This window comes from Erinaceus europaeus, chromosome 2 (assembly GCF_950295315.1).
Source record: "Erinaceus europaeus chromosome 2, mEriEur2.1, whole genome shotgun sequence".
NCBI classification, from domain to species: domain Eukaryota; kingdom Metazoa; phylum Chordata; class Mammalia; order Eulipotyphla; family Erinaceidae; genus Erinaceus; species Erinaceus europaeus.
In genome coordinates this window covers 90,998,408-91,021,196 of record NC_080163.1, presented here as the reverse complement: position 1 = coordinate 91,021,196, position 22,789 = coordinate 90,998,408, and the positions used below count along the sequence as shown (strand labels likewise).

The window sequence follows — 22,789 nt, the reverse complement described above, 5'->3', positions numbered from 1 at the left end:
GTGTATTGCACCAAAGCAAAGGAATAGGGAAGGAGAGGATAGAAGTGTGTGTGTGTGTGTGTGTGTGTGTGTGTGTGTGTGTGTGTGTGTGTGTGTGTGTGTGTATGTGTGTGTGTGTGTATGTGTGTGTGTATATATGTGTGTTAGGAGTAGGGGACTGATCTGGGTCCTGGTGCATGATGGTGAAAAAAGGTACAAGTTGGAGTGAGAATGTTTTACAGACACCTATCAAAAATAGATGAAAAATTGTACCCATGTGTCAACGACTATCTTGTAACCCATTAAACCTCCAGTAAAGGGGAAAAAATCTGGGAAAATAGGAAGTTTGTTTTCATGATACTTTCCTTCTTTCAGTGTCCTCAACATTCTCACTACTTAGTTTCTAGTGCTACAGAAGACAGGTGGCTAGATTGGGACATATATTTTAGAATGTAAACTATTTAAAGAGTAAGACATTAATTACTAAAGGGCAATTATAGTTATTATAGTTATAACTAATTCTGTAAGCCTAGAAAAAAATAATCAAGTTTGGGAAATAGTAGGTTTGGAGAATGTTTCTAATAGGAAAATTCACTTTAAAAAAAAAGTGCAATAACATGGGGCAAATATCAAATTCTATTGAATTCTCCATTAGAGGGAATTAAAAAATTTCAAATACCTTATCTACTGACTGCCTTGAGTCTTTTATCTTTATTGTACATATGGCTTCTCATCCTCAAACTTGTAAACACAGTTCTGATCTAATTTGATACCTACATTAGAGTAAAATTTAAATATCATACCACCAACTCCATAAATAACCGTGCAGTAGTAGCTCAGCCCTGTTCAAAATATATTACTGTTGCCAATACCATAAAATCCCTTTTACTTTTGCTTAAAAGTGTTTGATACTGAATTTCCTTTCTCCTGGACTGTAATTAACAACACTCTGAACTTCTAACACAATTCAATTGACTGGCAATATTAATTACACATTCACAGGGAAATTGGCTATTGCTTTCGATTTTTTTTTGTATGTGTTCTTGGGATCTAATAACCGATTAAAACTAAGGAAATGGCTCTTTTCACTATATTCCATGAACATTTATTTTCTTGGTATATTTGTCTATAAAAGTCTCCCCCCTTTTCTATTGGATTGTACTTCTAAATTTTTATAAATGTGGAATATAACCAAGAAACATTATTTCTTGTCTAGAGGAACAGTTTATTCCAGATAATTAAATCCAGGAATGTTCAAAGAAAACATAGCAAGTAGCATAAATTAGGTTCTATCAAGGGATATAGGTCATTCCTCATGAATGGATACTGACAAAACAATTTTGTGGGAATCTTTGAAAAGTCATTAATACTTTTCAAGCTTTTGAACACTGCCACAGTTTGTAGAGAAAAGTCGTAAGTTTATTTCTGTGTATTAAAAATGTACTTCTGAATTCAGAGATATTTCTACATGTTTGATAGTACTTTTAAGTAAGTTTACTTCTAGGATTTCTACATCTGTAGTTTTTTGAAAGTTAAGGTGAATTTTTCTTTTATACACATTGCCTAAATGCCACTTGGATAAGCAGAGTTAATTTTAAATATCAAAATCAAATATATTTTCAAAAATGAAAAGCACCTTCCTAGTGATTACAGAACCTCTTTCTTGTCCCAAAATATGATAAAGACCGTTAGTCTGTAATAACCTCATAGTTAGACTTCCCACTTGAGGAAGATAGGGACACTTTATCTTATTCACTTAATTTACCTTCTTGACAATAAATATTTGCAAATAATCAAAAGAGTAAACATTTAGTTTGGTATTCCTAAATTACTTCCCATAGTAATTGCTACTTGCACTTGAAAATTAACTAATGGTATTATAAACTTCAGACTTAATAAAATGATTAATAAAATGGACTCCCAAATGCAGGGTTTTTCTTGTGATTTGTGTCTGATTGTCCCTGGCCAGGGAGACTGATGCATCTGTAAATAGAGGTAAAGTATTACACCTGTATCGTACATTTATTAAAGAGTTTCTTGATTGGTAAGCTTTGGACTGTTGTTATTCCATGATGCTGTCTGTTTTAGGCCCTTATGGATAGATCTCTCTCCCCATATATATCCATGCACACATATACAAACACACACACACACACACACACACACACACACACACACACACACACACACATACACACACACACACACACGTATGTGTATCAGTCTTGATTTTTCTAAATGCTATTTTTGTGAACTCAGAAACAGACTAGATTTGAATCTGGAAGTCAGGGAGAACACTTATCTTGCAACAGCAATTCTGGTCACTAGTTTATCTATATCTGCCTATCTACTGTGTTGTCACTCTACCACTTAGCCCTGTTGTAATTCCTTTCTCCAAATACCTGATCCTCATACTCACATACACACAAAGGCTTATTTATACTCATTTGGTTTGTGCAGTCATGCATATACAGAAGCATACATAGTGGAACTAGCTGTAGTTTCCCTTTTTTTAATGTGATTTCTTGTATCTTTGCTTTTTAATAGCTTGAGATCTAACTTGAAATATCATTTCTCTCTCTCCCTCTCCCTCTCCCTCTCCCCTCCCCTCCCTCTCTCTCTCTCCCCCCCTTTTTTTCATCCCTCCCTGTTTTCCTTTCTTCCTTCATTTCTCTTATTTCTTAATTTCTTTCTTCCTTTCTTCACTGGGGCATGACTAATCCAGGCCTACATTTGGTTTTGTTTTTTTCAGATAGAAAGGCAGAGAAAAAGATTAAAAAACAGAGAGAAAGATACCACAACACCAGTTTTCTTTGGTATGCTGGGGACCAGGCTCCAACCTAGATTATGCACATGGCAAAGCAAGTACACTATTCAAGTGAGCTATCTTCCTGGACCATGACAGCCATTTTCCAAGCTATAACTCTTTAGCTATGTTCTATGAACCTGATCAAATCCAGTAATGGCACATATATAGTTGCATATCAGTACATATGAAGAATATGTACACATGTGATACACACATGTTTTATACATGAATATGTAGATATAATTACATTATGTTACCACAATAATTACTTTTTTATATATTGTAAATTACATGAAGATGTATATTCCTACTATTCTTTCTCTCCTGGCAGTCAGAGCTTATAATGTTACTTTGCAAATAAAGAATATTGAATAAATATTTGTGAAAAGGCTTCTTTCTTCCTTCTAGCTTTTTCTTCCACCCTGCTTCCTTTGATTTCTTCCATTTTTTTCTTCTTCTTGCACATAAATAAACTCATCTACCCAAGTTTATTATAATAATCACTAAGCTTAGTACTATTAAAATTATTTAGTTTTTTCACTTATTAATTTAAAAAACTAAGAGTCCATGGTACAAATCAAACCAAGGTTATATTAAACAGTAGCATTAAATGAGATTTTAAAGGTTCCTTTTTTACTTCTTACTTTTTGTCACCATAGTCATCACTGAGGCTCAGTGCCTGCATGAGTCCATTGTGGATCCCAGTAGTCATTTTTTTAAATTTCTTTTTAGTAGAGAGTGAGAGCAGGGAGAGACAGAGAAAGAAGCAGAGACACCTGCAGCATTACTCCACTGAGCTACCACCTGTAAAGCTTCTCCCCTACAGAATTTCTTGTAATGACTGAGTACTTGAATATGGGTCTACATGCATAGTACTATGTACTTTTACTAGCTGAGCCACTTGTCAGTCCTCATTCTTGTATTTAAAAGCAAGAAAGATAATTGTATGTTATATAACTCAGATGTGTGAGACTTCTTTTGTAAACTTAAACACATGCAATAAGTTCTTTTCTTGCTTTATGTCTAGTTACTCTAAAGGGACTCTTGTTCTTTTGAAAACGTTTTGCCAACTTGGGCTACCCAGTGCAATGAAATAAGAACATTTTATGTAGTTCCTTATGAGTTTCATTTCTTTATTTTTCACTTGAGCTATAGGTTTTTTAAAAAAATTTTACTTCCATAATGGCGCAATAACAGTAGTGCAAAAATGCAATGCAGGATTATTTACAAGACTAAGGAATTGTGTAAAGTGTGTTTGTGTCTGTGGACAAGTCTATAGAAGATTCCCGGTTATATAAAATTTACTGTACTCATTTTTACCATTATATTGGGGGTTTAATGATGTACAGTATACTTATTGACATTTGGATACAATTTCTTATCTTTCAAAACACTTATATTCAAAAAACACTCTCACCTCCAAGTTAGGTCCCTTTCCAACATCATGCACCACTAGTACCCCAAAGCCTACAGATTGATGCTGTGTGGATTAGGCCTAGACACTAACATTTAACATTTATCACCAGATGAACTTTAGTCAATTTGATAGTATTTTTTATTGATTAATTCTAACGGTAATGAATTTGGGTTTATATTGCACATCTTTGATTTGTCCATTATTTCTTACACAGTTTCAGTTGAGATTAGCCTAGGGAGATCTTTCAACAATAGTAGTGCACATGTGAAGCCCTGCATTTATTCATCAAGACCTAGAGTAAGTAGAAAATAATAGCAGTTGAATTCTTTTTCCTTGAAAATATCACCAACAAAAAAAATGACATATAGTTGAGCAATTTAGGGCTTAGAGGCACTGATCCCCAATTAGTCACAAATCTATGTTCAGTATTTGATTCCATTTAACTAATAGCCTGCTATTGACTTTGATGATGATTCAAATAGTTGACTAATCTATATTTTATGTTATGTTTATTACATACTGTATTACATAATATAATAAGCTCAAGAAAAGACAATGTTAGGAAAATCATACAGAAGAAGAATTTTATTCATAGCACTACATAGTTATTTGTATGTGACAGGTATACATGATCTGTTTACAAGAAAATCTAAATACAAGTGAGCCCTTGCAATATAAACCCACACTGCACAACTGTACTGTGTATCAAAGAATTATTGGCACCCCCTTTTGTGGTCCTGAAATTTCTAAGATAGAACCTGGGATAATCTCCTCTTACTGATATTCATGGAGTGTGTTGTTTGTTTTGGGCAGAAAACAGTGAATTATTCCTACAAATAAAACAGTTCCAGAGTGATGAGACAACATTATCTAATGGGCTTTAAAAGACTGTATTCTCCACTGGGCACCCTTTCTCACTGTTTTTGAGAATCTACACATGGATGGAAGCCATGATGCCAGCTGCCCTGCAGGAGGGCCAGGTGACTAAGAAGTGGAACCTAGTCAGAAAGAACTGAAATCTTTAGTCAGTAGTTAGTCAGGAATGGAAACTCACTTCTCCCCAATATGTAAAAAAAATTAGATGATATACACTTGTTCAAAGCTACAGAAGGGGAAGTCAAGGTTAGTACTTTGAATGCAATCTTGTGAGAAAATTTGAGAAAGCAATACTCAAATCAATCCACATGCAGATTACTGACCTTACAGAATGTAATACAAGTGATTGTTGTTGTAAGTCCATAACTTTTAAAATATCTTAGTAAAGATATTTTAAAGACAACAAATAAACTTTCCGCAAGGAAAAAAAAGAAATGAGGATAGTGTCTCACCTACTGCAGAGAACCAGGATTGTCACTTGAGTCTGGTGGTAACAATGAATCTGCCACTCTGGTGAACATTTTTTCCCCTTTTTACTTCTCTTTAATCTGATAGGACAGAAAGAAATTGAGAGGGGGAAAGGAAGATAAAGAGGGAGAAAAACAAAGAGACACTTGCAGACCCAGGTCCTTCTACATGGTAAAATTTGAGCTTAAGCAGTGTGCCACTACCTGGTCAATCAATGGACTACTTCTTAGCCTCTCTCCTCCATACTCATTTCATTCTTCTGTAACTCATTGTTGGCTTCCTCACATGAACCAATTTTTATTTAATGTTTATTTTTTATGTGGTCCTGGAAGGTGACTCCAGGGCCTCAATCCTGTGTGGTATCACTACTGAGTACCTCCCATGTCAATTATTTAATATCATTTCATTATATAGAGACAGTAGAGGGACAGAAAGAAAAAGTGAAGGAGATCATAGCACCAAAGCTTTTTTCAGTGAAGTGGCTGCTGTGCTTGAACCTGGGTCACTCACATAGAGAGGCAGCACACTTTAAAAGTATGCTATTTTTGGGTGAGGTTACTATACAAAAATTAAGACAGGACATGAACAGAGTATTCACCGCAGAAGAGATCTGAAATACAAAGACACATATGAAAAAAGGCTCTAAGTCACTAATTGTCAGATAAATGCAAGTAAAGACAATAATGAGATTCCACTTCACTCCTGTGAGAATGTCATGCACCAGAAAAGATAGCAACAACAAATGCTAGAGAAGTTGTGGGGACAAAGGAACCTCCTGCACTGCTGGTGGGAATGTAAATTGGTCCAATCCCTGTAAAGAGCAGTCTAGAGAACTCTCAGAAGGCTAGAAATGAACCTACCCTATGATCCTGCAATTCCTTTCCTGGGGATATATCCTAAGGAACCAAACACAACCATCTAAAAAGATTTGAGTATACCTATGCTCATAGCAGTACAATTTGTAATATCCAAAGCCTGGAAGCAACCCAACGTGTCCAATAACAGATGAGTGGCTGAGCAAGTTATGGAATACTACTCAGCTATTAGAAATAGTGATTTCACTATTTTCAGCTCAACTTGGAATGAGTTTGAAGAAATTATGTTAAGCGAAATAAGTCAGAAACAGGAGGATGATTATGGGATAATCTCACTCACAGACAGAAGTTGAAAAGCAAGATCAAAAGAGAAAACACTAAGCAGAACTTGGACTTGGAGTTGGTGTATTGCACCAAAGCAAAAGACTCTGGGGACTTGGGGGGTGGGGTTCAGGTCCTGTTACATGATGGCAGAGGACCTAGTGGGGGTTTTATTGTTAAGTGGAAAACTGAGTAATGCTGTGCATGTACAAACTGTTGTGTTTACTCTCATTAAAACATTAATCCTCCAATAAAGAATAAAATAGTAAACTATTTTACCAGCCCATTTGTTTTACTCTTTATTTTAGATCAAGAGATAGAGTCACACAGAAAGAGGGTGAAATATGAAATATATACTGAGGCAAACCCTCAATAACAATACATTACATTCATTTTTTGATTTGAGTAAATACAGGATCATTCCTTTTACAAAGTCTTTTATCTTTGTAATTCTGATCAGGGACTGAATATAATAGTCACAAAACAAAGCTTCTAGGGAAGAATAAATCATAGTGTAGTTCAAAGATTTTACAAGCCAGCGAACTATGAATGTAACACTATTACTATAGATGATAAAAATTTTGCAATAGAATCTCAATTTATGTATGATGAAATAAAATGATGGTAATGGTAACATTGAAATCATATCAGAAATTGTCTTAAAGACAAAAAAACCTGAAGTGTGCAAAACAGCTTTTTTATGCCTAAAGATAGACATATTCAAATGATATTCACAAGTATTAATCATGATATAGAATCCAGTTGGAAATAATTGGAGTCACTTAAAATATATTCTCCTTTTACTTAATCAGTAAAGATCCATAGGTTTATTTTTGTTTTGTTTTACTAGAGAAGAAAAAAAAGCAAAGATAAACATTTTTATTTAACAATAAGATAACACTTTGTTTTTAAACTAGCACATTTTAAGTTTTTTCTTTATCTTATGGCTAACTTTATTCTTCAAAGCATGTAATTTATATTTTGAATAGTACTAAAATTTATATGATTGTACATACTAATAATTTCAGCACATGTTTAACACTTGTGTTATATACATTTACTTTTAATTAATATAATTAAATATTCTTATAATTTACCTAAACTACTATTTAGCCTCATGTATTTTTAAACAGTATGAATACTAAGATGATATGTCTTATCAAAAATATAATATCAAAATATATAAATATATCAAATATATGATATAATATAGTATATATAATATATCAAAATATCAAAAATAAAATACAAAAAATATAAAATTAATGTAGGAGTATTGAGATTGAAATTCTGCTCTACTAACTAGCAAAAACTATTTTTTGTTTTACTAATCTAGAAGTGTTCTAGGATTAGAAACACATATCTAGAATCACTTTATCTTGATGGCATCCTGATGGATGGCATCAGGATGCTAGCCAGGCTTCCCTGGACTGAAGACCCCACCAATGTGTCCTGGAGCTCAGCTTCCCCAGAGACCCACCCTACTAGGGAAAGAGAGAGGCAGACTGGGAGTATGGACCGACCAGTCAATACCCATGTTCAGCGGGGAAGCAATTACAGAAGCCAGACCTTCTACCTTCTGCAACCCTCAATGACCCTGGGTCCATGCTCCCAGAGGGATAGAGAATGGGAAAGCTATCGGGGGAGGGGGTGGGATATGGAGATTGGGTGGTGGGAATTGTGTGGAGTTGTACCCCTCCTACCCTATGGTTTTGTTAATTAATCCTTTCTTAAATAAAAAAAAAGAATCACTTTATCTAAATTTACCCTTTGTTTTTGTTTTAAATTGAGAAGCATGATGACATACAGAGTGTGGTTTCAGTGTCTACCTAAAACAAGTTTGTTGTATCATAAAAAATATTGCTTTTTCTATGTAGAAATAGGGAGATATTCTATTAAGTATTGTTTTTTTTTCTTTTTTATATTTATTCCCTTCTGTTGCCCTTGTTGTTTTATTATTGTAGTTATTGTTGTTGATGTTGGGTAGGACAGAGAGAAAACGAGAGAGATGAGGAGACAGAGAGGAGGAGGGAAAGACAGACACCTGCAGACCTGCTTCACAGCTTGTGAAGCGACTCCCCTGCAGGTGGGGAGCCAGGGGCTCAAACCGGAATTCTTTCACCGGTCCTTGCACTTTGCACCACCTGCATTTAATCTGCTGTGCTACCGTCCGACTCCCTTTTTTAAATCAGCATAATTCTATGAAGTATAATTTAATATAGGATAGTAGTACAGAGATATTTTAAAAAATAAAGGTAGTATTGCAGAACTTTAATCTTTGCAGATTTTACGTTTTCATGGTCTCAGCCATAACTATCCTTCTCTACTGTGGTGAGAGGCCAAACTGACAAAGAATGGAAAGAATATGGAAAGAATATTCCTTTCAATAAAACTTTATATAAGCAATAGCCCTGGCTCATGGGCCATAATTGCTGACTTGTGGTAGATTGGGATGCTTAAGCTTTCAGGCTCGGGGCTACCTTAATGGATTTAAATTCTACCTGTATTTTTTTTGTCATTATATTTATTCATTTATTCACTCATTTGGATAGGACAGAGAGAAATTGGGGAGTGGTAGTAAAGGAGAAAGATACCTGCAGCATTTCTTCTCTGCTTCTGAAGCTTCCTCCCACAGAAAGGGACCAAGGGCTTGAATTTGGGCCCCCTGTTCATAATAATGTGTGCCCTCAACTAAGTGTGTCATGCCCAGCCCCCTGCCAATACTTCTCAATAGTTGTATAAATTTTAATAATTTAATATCGCTCTGCTTCAGTTTTTCTTCTTGTGTAAAACAGGAGTAATATTAAAAGCATTTATGTCCTGTAGATATTTTAAACTTTGTTGTTGGGAGTTAAATAGACTCTGTGCACATTTGTTGTTCACACTAAGTCCAAATGGGAATGCTCCAGTGGTTTTTGAATCTAATGTTGATTTAGAGACTCAGGCTTTTTACAACTCATGTCTCCACCACTCTTTTGGGTTTCTTGGAGTCCTTAACTGTCTTCTTTGTATCCAGAATTTTGTTCCTTATCATCTTCCTTCTTAATCTAGTTTGTATAACCACTTCATAGAAATAAAATATTCTTTCCTATTCACTGGACATAATTCTCTACTTAAAATTGATTTGTTGAATGAGGTTAGCCATAGAATGTGGTTGCTGGATGACCCTTGAGTTAGCCATGGCATTCAGTTCTTGTTACTTACCTCCCCTGTCTTGGAATTTACGTTCTGCCCATCATTGCTTTGGAAGTCACTTCAAGGAATTTGGCTTGAGGGAGTAGTGTGTTGCTGAAATAATCTGCTCTATCCACATTGACTGGACCCTACTAAGATCCTGAAATAAGCTCATATGACTCATGGTAGGAGCGCAAGATGTGTTTATCTTATGTCCAAGATAAGCTTCCTTACTTACTAAAACATGAAATGGTTTTCTTCTTTCTGTGGTTATCTTCTTGTGCTCCATGTCTGAGGATCATTTTCAAATTTCATCTAGAGAATATCCCAGACTGAAAACCAGTAATCCTCACTATGGGAAGCTTTTAGATGAACTTTGTAATCTTTGATAAAATAAGTTTTTTTTTTAAATGGATCTCACTTCAGGGTGAGTGATCAAGGACTTCTATTCAGTCTTTTTATCAACTTCTTTCTTTACATGTACTACTATTCTCACAGTTATTATGATGAGTCTCAGTATTTAAAATGCGAACTATTTGTGTACCATACCCCTATTCTAATGAATAAGTTTTGTATGTCATTGTAAAAGTAAACAGTACACATACACATCCCACATATATTCAGAAGGATTTTACCATCAATTAGTAGAGATTTTCAGAGACAATGAGTTACTATCCCAATATCACTGTCCCTTTTGCCCAATATGTTTTATTTATGTGTTTAATCTGTGGTGAATCAGAGAGCATAAAATGCTCTGTAAAAATATAGGGTTCACCAAAGTGTTATAAATGAATTCTTTCAGGATCCTAGAATATCAATTGGAAAAATTAGTGGTTCTTGGGTAATAAATGTGTCACTTGAGAGCCTGAAACAGTTTGTCATGTATATGTGATATTTTATACCTTGACAATACTTGCTTACTTGTCTTTTCGAATCATCACTTAAGTGTTTCCACACAGAGGAGCTTCTGCTTTTGTGAAATGTACTACCTTAACTATAATAGCCATTTTCCTACAATAGGGTGATTTGTAAATGAGACTGTCGTATAGCACATTAAAGAAGGAGAGATTGCCACTGCTATTTTTTTTTTAGTTTATAGAACTAGCAGTACTTCATGAATTAATGAGCTATTGAAACATAACATGCAGTAAGAGTCAATGATAGTAGAGAAATTCACAAGGTTTTTATCATAGTATTTAGGAGACAGAATTATGAAATGCAGAAATCCCAGGAAACTTGCCTGTCTACCATTTATCTTAGAGCCACATAATAATCATCATATCCATATATATATATATATATATATATATATATATATATATATTTTTTTTTTTTTTTTTGCCGCCAGGGTTATTGCTGGGGCTTGGTGCCTGCACTACAAATCCATTGCTCCTCGAGGCTATTTTTTACCTTTTGTTGCCCTTCTTGTTTAACGTTCTTTTGGTTATTATTATTATTATTGTTGTTGTTGTTGTTGGATAAGATAGAAAGAAATGGAGAGAGGAGGGGAAGACAGAGAGGAGGAGAGAAAAACAGACACCTGCAGACCTGCTTCACTGCCTGTGCAACGACCCCCTTGCATGTGGGGAGCCATGGGCTCGAACCGGGATCCTTGAACGGGTCCTTGTACTTCACACCATGTGTGCTTAACCTACTGTACTACCACCCTGCCCCTCATCATATCCTATATTTACTTTTTTAAAAATTGAATAGAATTGTTTTTATATATATATATAAATTGGTAGAAAAAGGCCTAAACTGGATTGAGAATGTTTTGCAGGTACCTGTCACAGGGAGAGGAGAGTATATCCTTATGTGAATAACTATACTGAAAAACATAATCCCCCAATAAAATTATAAAAAAGAGTAAAATAAAATAAATCTAAATTGAATTAACTTTTGGTATTTTCTGACTTGTGGAAAACAAAAAAAAAATCTGTGCTTTAAAAAATGTCATATCAACACATACGAAAGAGCCAAGTGTTTCTCTTGATTATTTGAGAATCCGTGGTCAGTGAAATTACTCGTTTGGATTGTGTGCTGCTTTGACTTAAGCATGTGCTAGACCCCTACCATATTGAAGGAAGCTTCAGGATTGTGGTGTCCTTCACTCTTTCTCTTTGTATTTATCTCAAACGAGAATGGAAGGGAGGGAGGGAGGGAAGAAGGAAGGGAGGGAAGAAGGAATGAAGGAAGGAAGGAGGGAAGGAAGGAAGGAAGGAAGGAAGGAAGGAAGGAAGGAAGGAAGGAAGGAAGGAAGGAAAGAAGGAAAGAAGGAAAGGGTGGAGAGAGAATGGAGGGAGGAAGGAAGGAAGGGACAGAGGAAGGAAGAGAAAGAACCTTTTTTTCTTTTTTGTTACCAGGTATATTGTTGGGTCTTGGTGCTTGTGGCACAGCTATTATTCCTGGTAGCCATTTTTTTCCACTTTTTTTCCAACAGAGTCAGAGAAATTGGGGAGAGGGGGAGAGAAAGGGCATCACCTTTAGAACTGCTCTACCACTCTTGAAGCTCCCCCCCACTGCCAACACTTGGGAAGCAGAGACTTGAACCTATGTGCTTGCTTTAGGCAATATGTGTGTTCTCTGAGTGAGCCATTATCCAGTCCCCAGATCTACATTTACTTCTGTTTGTATATGAAAAAGTTGACAACGTTTTTTTTTTTTTAATTTAAATCCTGGGTATTTGAAAAAATACATAGTTATGTGCTATAAACCAAGTTTTCGCAACTAATAGTGGTTCATAATTATATATGGCTTAGAAGTATAAAAAGCCATATCTTCCAGGTTTGTGTAAATACATTCTGTGATGTTTAAACTTGGATTGGGTTTGGCGTATTGCACCAAAGTAAAAGAATCTGCAGTGGTGGGGAAGGTTCCCATCATGGAACATGATGGCAGAAGAGGACCTAGTGGGGGTTGAATTATTATGTGGAAAACTGAGAAATTTAAATATGTACAAACTACTTTATTTTACTGTTGCCTTTAAACTCCAATATTCCCCCAATAAAGAAAAAAAGTACATTCTGTGATGTTCAGAAATTGATAAATTATGTAACATGCATTTCTCAGAATGTATCCTTGCCATTATTACCTGACTATAGTTATAGAACAGTTAAAAATCAATGGTCTTCCTGTATTTTATGTTTCCCTCATATAAAAAGATTTTGTTAATTGACTGGTATTAAACTTTTGACTGAATATCTTCTTCCCTGAAGGGGATTAGGCATTAGAACCCCATAACTCTGATGTGTCTATAACTTTTTCATGTTTAGGAAACAGTTTTTATTTATTTTTTATTTTTTTTTATTTAAGAAAGGATTAATTAACAAAACCATAGGGTAGGAGGGGTACAATTCCACACAATTCCCACCACCCAATCTCCATTTCCCACCCCCTCCCCTGAAAGTTTCCCCATTCTCTATCCCTCTGGGAGTATGGACCCAGGGTCATTGTGGGTTGCAGAAGGTAGAAGGTCTGGCTTCTGTAATTGCTTCCCCGCTGAACATGGACATTGACTGGTCAGTCCATACTCCCAGTCTGCCTCTCTCTTTCCCTAGTAGGGTGGGTCTCTGAGGAAACAGAGCTCCAGGACACATTGGTGGGGTCTTCAGTCCAGGGAAGCTTGGCCGGCATCTTGATGACATCTGGAGCCTGGTGACTGAAAAGAGAGTTAACATACGAAGCCAAACAAATTGTTGAGCAATCATGGAGCCAAAGCTTGAAATAGAGGAGAGGAAGTGTTAGGGGGGTACTCACTGCAAACTCTAGTGCACTTCTGCTTTCAGGCATATATTTTGCAGTAGTTTACGGATACGTGTGAACATATGCTCTCTCTCATAGAAACTGGTGTATATGTAGGTTTTGGGACTTTGTTAGAAAGTGAACCACCTGGGATGGAATTAGAGTATACTATGAAAGGAAAGGTCTCACCTGAGTAATGAAGTTGAAGGGTTGTCATTCCACACGTGAAGTCTCTGGACACAGTCTGAAGTGAAGCATGGTGAGGTGGCAATCGTTGCGTTGATTAAGTTGTGATCGGCAGATGCAACATTATTTGATATGGATTGGGAGAGGCATACTGGAGAGTGGGCCCTATCCAAGGGTTCCAGGACTGGGGGAAGTAGAGGCTCTATAGTGGAGATGTGAGGTTCCTGCTGTCTTAGGGTTCCAAAAGACAATCTGTGATAGTTAATGTTATCATCTCATTATTTGGTAATTGGGTTAACTTTGAAAAATTCTTTTGTTAGGGTTTGCTGTACAGTATCCAGCATGTTGTATATAGCTGTGCTATTGGTTGCTTCTGATCTACTTGGTCTTGGCTTTTGAGAGAGTCCGCATATCAAATACACAGCATATATTGAGAAAAGATTCAGTTTGTGTTTTGAAAAACTTCGAGACATACAATTAATTTTCCCCCTCTCGTATTAATTAACTAGTGATTTATATGACTACATTTTACTAGGAGTGTACATAAACACCATTCCCACCACCAAAAGACTGTGACCCATCCCTTCCACCCACTTCTACCCCACTGTCCCAGGAAGCTGCATGTCTACCCCTCACCACAGGGTTTTTACTTTGGTGCCCTACTTACAATTTGGTCAGGTCCTGCTTTTAGTTTCCCTTTCAGATCTTCTTACTCAACTTCTGTTGATGAGTGGGATCATCCCATACTCATCTTTATCTTTCTGACTTAGCTCACTTAACATAATTCCTTCTAGCTCTGTCCAATATGGGTCAGCGAAGGTGGGTTCATTGTTCTTGATAGCTGCATAGTATTCCATTGTGCATATATACCACAGCTTTCTCAGCCACTCATCTGTTGTTGGGCACCTGGGTTGCTTCCAGGTTTTAGCTATTATGAATTGTGCTGCTATGAACATAGGAGTACACACCTCTTTTTGGTTGGGTGTTATGGAGTCCTTGGGGTATAACCCCAGGAGAGGAATTACTGGATCATATGGAAGGTCCATGTCTAGCCTGTGAGCGTTTTCCAGACTGCTCTCCACAGAGGCTTTACCAATTTACATTCCCTCCAGCAATGTAAAAGGGTTCCTCTGTCCCCACAGCCTCTCCAGCATTTGTTGCTGCTGTCCTTTTTGATGTATGCCATTCTTACAGGAGTGAGGTGGTATCTTAGTATTGTCTTAATTTGCATTTCTCTGACAATCAGTGACCTAGAGCAGTTTTTCATATGTTTGTTAGCCTTTTGTATCTCCTCTGAGGTGAATGTTTTGTTCATATCCTCTGCCCATTTATGGATGGGGTCATTTGCTTTTTTGGTACTAAATTTGCTGAGCTCTGTATATATTTTGGTGATTAGTTTCTTGTCTGATGTATGGCATGTGAAGATCTTCTCCCATTCTGTGAGGGGTCTCTTTGTTTGTTTAATAGTTTCTTTGGATGTGCAGAAGCTTTTCAATTTGATGTAGTCCCATTGGTTTGTTTCTGCTTTAGTCTTCCTTGCAATTGGGTTTGATTCATCAAAGATGTTCTAGAGGTGTAGGTGGGAAAGTGTTTTACCAATGTTTTCCTCTAAGTATTTGATTGTTTCTGGTCTGACATCCAGATCTTTGATCCATTTGGAGTTGATTTTTGTTTCTGGTGAGATAAAGTGGTTCAGTTTCGTTCTTCTGCATGTTACAACCCAGTTTTCCCAGCACCATTTATTGAAGAGAGCCTCCTTCTTCCTCCAATGGACTCTTAAGCATGAGGTCCTGAATGTGGTCCCCAACAACACATGTACCAGAGTGATGTCTGGTTCTTCCTCTCTCTCCTCCTATCTTTCTCATTAATTAATAAATAAAATCTTTTCAAAAAGAAATTATATGAGAAAGAGACAGTGAAACCAGAGTTCCACTCTGATACAATATGAAGTGAAGTACAGGCAAAAACCAAACAAACAAAATGTACTTATGGTGATGGTAGAGGTAGAAACAATGCACAGAAGTCTGGTAAAGTATATAATTATTTACTTGCAGTATCTATGGATATGAAAATTCTTTTGAAATTGTATAGTCTTGTATAACACTGTTAAATTACCAGTAAAATATTATTAGAAATAATAATTTAACTGTTGTTGAAGTAACCTTGGTTGACAATACTATAAATGTATTAGAAGTACAACTGCCACTTCTTCAAAATATGATACCATGCCTTGCTTCCACCAAAGCATGTGCAACTTCATAACTCCTGGATAACTATTTTTCATTCAAGTAGAAACACAACACACACACACTCACAGAGAGAAAGAGAGAGAGAGAGAGATGTGGAGAGATACTTTAGCACCAAAGCTCCCCCCTAGTGTTACCCTATTACTCCCATGAGTTATAGCCTTGCTTTCCCCATATTAAATGTTTGTAGAAATTTTATTTCTAAAAGATGTACTCTTGTGGCAGCATAAGAGCAAAGCAAAAGACTTTCATGTTTGAAGTTACAAGGTTCCAGGTTCAATCCCCAGTATTACCTTAAGCCAGAACCAGAACCTCTGATAAAAACACACATGCAACACAAGCAAGCACGCTTGCATCCATACATGCAGACATGGACACGAACATGTACTCCCATACATCTCTTATATTAGCTTCATTTTTTTTTCAGTTGTTCTCTCTCTTTTCCTTTTCCTTTTCTCATTTCCTCTACCTTATCTTCAACCTCACTGAGTTGTCAACTTTCATTATGCATTGGAGCCCATCATTGTATTTTTTTTAGTTCCATATGTTTGAAGTAGTATCATGCTTTATCTGCCATTGTTGGTCTTCTGCTACTGATCTCCTTATTTCAGTGGGCATCATTAGGGCTATTGCTATGAAGTTTTCAGAATTGCTTACTTACACATTTTGCTATAGCTTTCTCCCAGAGTTTTGTTTTGATCCACTGGTTTAGGTTGACTTCCTCAGTATTCCTATTATTTATGTCCTTCCAGGACAAGAGCTGGGGGGCCTTGGACTTAGGTAATTCTTTTTTTTTTAATATTTATTTATTTCCTCTTTGTTACCCTTGTTGTTTTTATTGTTATTGTTGTTATTGTTATTGATAATATTGTTGTTGGATAGGACAGAGAGAAATGAAGACAGGAGGGGAAGACAGAGAGGGGGAGAGAAAGATAGACACCTGCAGACCTTCTTCACCACTTGTGAGCTTGTGAAGCGACTCTCTTGAAGGTGGGGAGCCGGGGGCTCAAACCGGCATCCTCACACCCTTAGCTTTGTGCCACATGAGCTTAACCTGCTGTGCTACCACCGACTCCCTGGACTTAGGTAATTCTGAGTGTTTCCAGCAGTGTGTACCCTTATTTAAATAATAGGTGACACCTGAATGTGACTTTTTTTCCCCCCACTACAGCTGCTAACTGGAGGTAGGTAGCATTAGTACTGTAGCTTCAGAAGTGTTATATATATATCTTAAAGTTTCTTACCCACCAGTGCTCAGATCAAGGCTATTAGGACTCAGCCTCTGGGTGTGATAACTGATTCAGCTGCATGTAGTTGGAAGCCAGTATGTCATGATTTGGATTCAGGGAGAGCCAGCTGAAGAGCCATGCATATGTGGAAATGAGACTCTGTAACTCACTAGCATACACTTTGCCATGTGAATGCAGAAATCCAACTTTGCCTCTGAGAGTGACACTCAGCCTTGGTTTCATTCATTCGAATATGAATTTCTCCAACTGGGGACATTTCTTCCACTTGTTTTTTAAATCCATTTTTAGCTTATTTTAGATCTAAACTGAAGCTTGAGAAGAACCAGTATTTACACAAAACTTTTTGAGACAAAAGGAATCACGCCTGGCTGAACACTTATGTGAAAATACTTTTATTTTTCATTTTTGGCAAAATTCCCAAGATTTAATGAGGTGAATCCATTTACAGAAAAAAAAAGTCTAGTGATATGAGAACACAAAGGAAATTAACTAAAAATAGCTAATAGGTTAACTGCTTTGTTTTTTTATATAGTATTATATTGACACAATGGCCAGACTTTGATATTGACCTTGACACAACACAAATTCCTAGACTTGTTTTACATTATATTATAGATTTTACATAACAGCGATCTTAAACTAATTCAAAATGATTGTGTTGACTTATGGTTGAGACTTTTGGTTCAAGTTTTTTCTGTCTTTAAGTCCATTACTCATTGTCTCAGGAGAAACTGCAACTCCTCGAAGTTCTTGGAATGACATTTATTATCCACCAACTATGAAATATAATTTAAAATAATAAGGTATTAATTCATTGTTATGATATTCAACTGTAGCTTTGAGATATGAGTGGAATACTTCATTTTGAATGCTTTTTTCCAAAAAATTTGAAAAAAAATTGAAAAGAGATACATTAGTATTTATGTCATTATAAAGACACAGTCCTCTGTTAAACTGATAGTAGATAATTTAGTTCAACCTATCAATGTGAATAACAATGTGAATAACATTGCTATAACACGCAATAACTCTACACTAATATCAATATAAAATTGAAGAAAATAAATGAATTATAAAAAGGATAGAAAAATATTTAAAGTTGCGGTGAGCTTGCACATGGTAGTGATGCATGATTAGTCAAAATAAGGAAATACACATGTCATGATTTAAATTATTTTTATTAATAAAATAACAAAGTGTGTTTATTTACATAATTGAAAAAATTATATATGTATTACATAAATTTTGTACATTAAAGAACATTAGCAGAGGAAGGTAAGTCAGAGCCTCTCCATTTGAATTTTTTTTTATTGATTTAATAGTGATCTGCAAGACCTTAGGATAAAAGGGATTCAACTCCACATAGTTCCCACCACCAGAGTTTCACATTCCCTCCCCTCCCTTGGAGGGTTTTCTATTCATTATCCCTCTGGGAGCAAGGACCCAGGATCATTATGGAGTTCAGAAGGTGAAAGTTCTGGCTTCTGTAATTAATTCTCTGCTGAACATGGATGTTGGCAGGTTGATCCATACTCACAGCCTGTCTTTCTCTTTTCCTAGTTGGAATCCCACCTTTCCAGAACTCTGCTTGAAATGTATAAGTTCTCTATGTTTGGTAGCTGTCCAGATACAAGATAGCTTTAGTGGGTGGGTCTAAGAGTGTTTAAGCAAAGGACTCACTGGTAGACTGCATTTGTTCTATTTTAGTGAAAATAGCTTATGCATTTGAACAGTGAAATGTCTTCTAGTTACATGTAGGAGATACTTTTACTGTGATTTTAGAGTAGACAAAAACAGTAAATGGAATACATTATTTGCTTTTTAAAAATCCTTTTTAAAAAATCCTTTTCAGTATATTTTGCCTCACTTTTTTGTTAGCCACAGTCCCTAAAAATAAATATATTGAAATTATTAATTTCAGTATCAATAACTTAAAATTTAGGCAGAACTTAATTAGCTATGTATTTTTCAAGCTCCAATTGCATTTTGATGAACTCCTTATTCAATTAGCATGTGAATGAATTGCATAATTTATATTTATAATATATAGTCGGGTAAAAAATTACTTAGTATTTTCCATGCTGTACTAATGGTTTCATCTACTTACTGTACTACTGGAAAATCAATACATATAGTTACAAACTGGTAAGATACTTTTATAGTTTATTAGCTTGGGGTAATTATCTGCATGTTTTGTTGCACACTGAATAGCTTTTCATAATATTACATTAAAAAGTTTAGGTGAAGTGGCAGCCAAAAGTAGTAGTTGTTACAGTGAACTAAGTCTTACAATGAAATTGAGCACATTATTGAAAAACATTTCTATAATATGTAAGCAGTGTGTTCCCTTTTGATAACTTGTTTTACTCTTTTTTTTTTTTTATATAATTTACTGCTTGCCATTACAGGAAGTAGAGGTTTGTATTCAACTCCTGTATTTTATATATTCAGATTTTATATTAATCTTTACATTTTAATTACTCATATATACTCAATTTATACTATTCCCCTCCGCCCTTAGGATGATTATTTTCGCACTTGGAATCCAGGAAAGGCCTTCGATCAGGGTAAGAATCTCATCATTTTAAGATAAAATCTTTATATATTTAATAATCATACTACCTTAAGTGTGCTACAACTGTATGGCTAAATTTAAAAAAAACATGAATGGAAACTTTCAAGTAATATTTTGTTTCTTATATCTGATAGAAGTAAATTAAACCAGAAGGTCATTTATTTATTTTTTTTGGATGCATTTTTTTTTAAAGATAACTCATGTGGGAGTCTGAACTTTGCCATGTTCATTTTTATTTTATGTACATCACTTTATCCAGTTATCACATACATTCAAACACTTCTATTAGGGAATAGATTTGTAGAAAGTTTCAAATCAAATGACTTGTTTTCTACTGTTCAGTTATAAAGACTAACAACAAGATAATCCCACCAATAAATTAGATTCAAACAAAATGCCAAGTTCTCATGTGAAATGGCATAGACTGGTAATTAAACTTAGATGTGATCTTAGGAGATAATACCCCTTCTCTTCTTAAAAAAAAAAGTAAGTCATATAAAATTAAAGTTACATTACTTTTGTATACAAAGCTTATCATTCTGACTAACATCAGAACAAAAGGCAGAGGTTATTAATAGGAAATAAATTATTTCCCTATTCCAGTGAGAATGGAAACACTCAAGTGCATTTACACTTATGTAAAGAATAAACTTCGTTTTTTCTGACTTGTTGCAGTTCAAACAAAAGGATCATCTAGATAGCTTATAGGCATCTACAAAATAATTACTCTATTAAGTAGTAACATTTAAAAATATATTAAAATGTATTTTTGTCAAGAAATATAAAGAAATAATTTCCAGTAATGAGTCATACTATGTTACTAAAGGATGCTCAGAGTATTTAGCTCTGCTGTCAAGGTTTTGATGTAGTGCATGGGATGAATTCTGCAACTGTCACTCTTCCTGACTGAGAATCAACCAGGGTAAAAAACAGGGGCTGTTATCAATATTGATATTCAAATGCAGTCTGAAAAGACATTCATTGTCAAGCCATACTTTAATGGCATTTTTTTCATACTTTGTTGTTGCCTATTGTGTTTATGAAATCTTCATTTATAATTTTAAAATTTTGATTGCTTACTAATACGTAAGCCAAATTCACTAAAAGATGGGCAACAAAAAATAATGATGTATGAGACAGATATGTTTGCAAGCTTTTTGCGAAATGGATTTTTATAGTTGGTCATAAACCTTGGAAAATCAGAGTTATCAAGGAAATGGACATTAACACTAAAATTTCTGTACCTGGTTCATTCAATTCCAGTAAATATTTTCTGTGCGCATGTGACAATGTGTTAAACAAAAAATTATTTTTTTATTAAAAATGAAGATTGTTTTTGGATCTCTTTCAATCTCTGATGTAAGATTCATTTTAGGGAAAGGAGATAGTATAATGGCTATGCAAAAAATAATTCATTCCTGAGGCATCAAAATTCCAGGTTCAATTTCTCAAAGTTGATTTAAAAAATGAAAATATACAATATGTAATCATGTACAGCTGGAGTCTTTCTTTTAACACTGTCTTGAAGGTACAAACTCCAGAAATGTATATCTGTGGACATAGTGCACATTGGTGGTTTAGGGTTGGAAGTGAGATCATACTTCACTGCAAATTAATAAGGAATTGGGTGGTAGTGATAATAGTATTTAAAAATTGTACAGCTTTATGAATGTACTAAAATGAGGGTACAGGCAGTGGTGCACCTGGTTGAGCACACATATTACAGTGCACTAGGACTCAGATTCAAGTCTCTGGTCTCCACCTGCAGGAGGGATCTTCCATGATCTGTGAAGCAGTGCTGCAGGTGTCTCTCTGTCTCTCTTTCTCTCTATAGCCCTCCCATTCCCTTTGATTTCCCTCTCTATCATATAAATAGATAAGTATAAAAAATAAATTTACTAAAGTGACAGAACTATACTTTTAAAATGGATGAACTTTTGGTACAATTATGCCTTGATGGATTTTTTTTTTAAGAAGATAAAAGAGCTGTAGTAGGCAGCAAGAATAAATGTTTCCTGTTTGAAAAAAAAAAAGATGATTTATTTTAACTTTCAAATAGAATTTTAATTTATTAATATGCCAAAAACATATTTACCAGTTAGAGATTAGTGAAGGCCATGATAATAGTTAATATTTATAATAAATCTTATATATCTTGTTCTGGTTAAAGTAATATATATATATATTATTAGCTTAAAGTAATATATATATATATTAGCTTCAAACTTCAAAATAGCCCTAGGGTGGGAGTTAAACAGAAACTTTAGACATTACAGTTGATTCGAATATTGCCCAATGTCACAGTACTACAATGTTTCAGAATTAGGATTTGGGCCCAGAAAATCTGACCCAATAGGAAACCCTAGTTCCTATCAAAGTGATGCTATTACCCCAATGACAGGTCTCAAATGAGTAAGTGGCATACTAATAGTGTTTTGAAGTTTATGCCCTAAAATAAATGTTTACTTCAAGAAACATTGGAAATTGAGCTATTTATTATTTTTCTTTCTGTAGTTTAAAAATAGTCTTTTGTAGCCCCCTGGCTTTTTTGTTCTGTTTTATTATTATTATTATTTGTTTCTGTATAATTGGTATATACAAACCCATATAAATATACTTTAATTTTAAAAGATTTGTTTTATTTCATAACCTAGAGATAGGTTATTTAGAGATGTCAAAGCAGCACTCTGTCATATGGAGTGCTGGAAAGTAAACTTGGGACCTCATGCATAGAAATCCTTTTACATCACTATGTTAACACCCAGGCCACTACATAAACAAATGAACATTAAAATGTATGTGTTGTTTATTTGTTGTTGACTTGTGAGCTAGATTATTCAACCCATTTGTATAACACACCAAAGAATGAGAAAAAAAAAATTTCTCTATTTCTGCTAAAAAAAAGTATGTAGGGATTAGGTGGTGGTGTACC

General features: G+C 35.1%; 1 protein-coding gene across 1 annotated transcript in view; it reads left to right on the top strand.

Moving 5' to 3' along the window:
- SPOCK3 (SPARC (osteonectin), cwcv and kazal like domains proteoglycan 3) overlaps window positions 1–22,789 on the top strand; it is a 450,961-nt gene that overhangs the window by 171,678 nt on the left and 256,494 nt on the right. Inside the window, exon 3 of the mRNA XM_060184155.1 lies at window positions 19,804–19,849. Coding sequence (XP_060040138.1) covers window positions 19,804–19,849 — 46 coding nt within the window. The remainder of the gene's footprint in view (window positions 1–19,803; window positions 19,850–22,789) is intronic.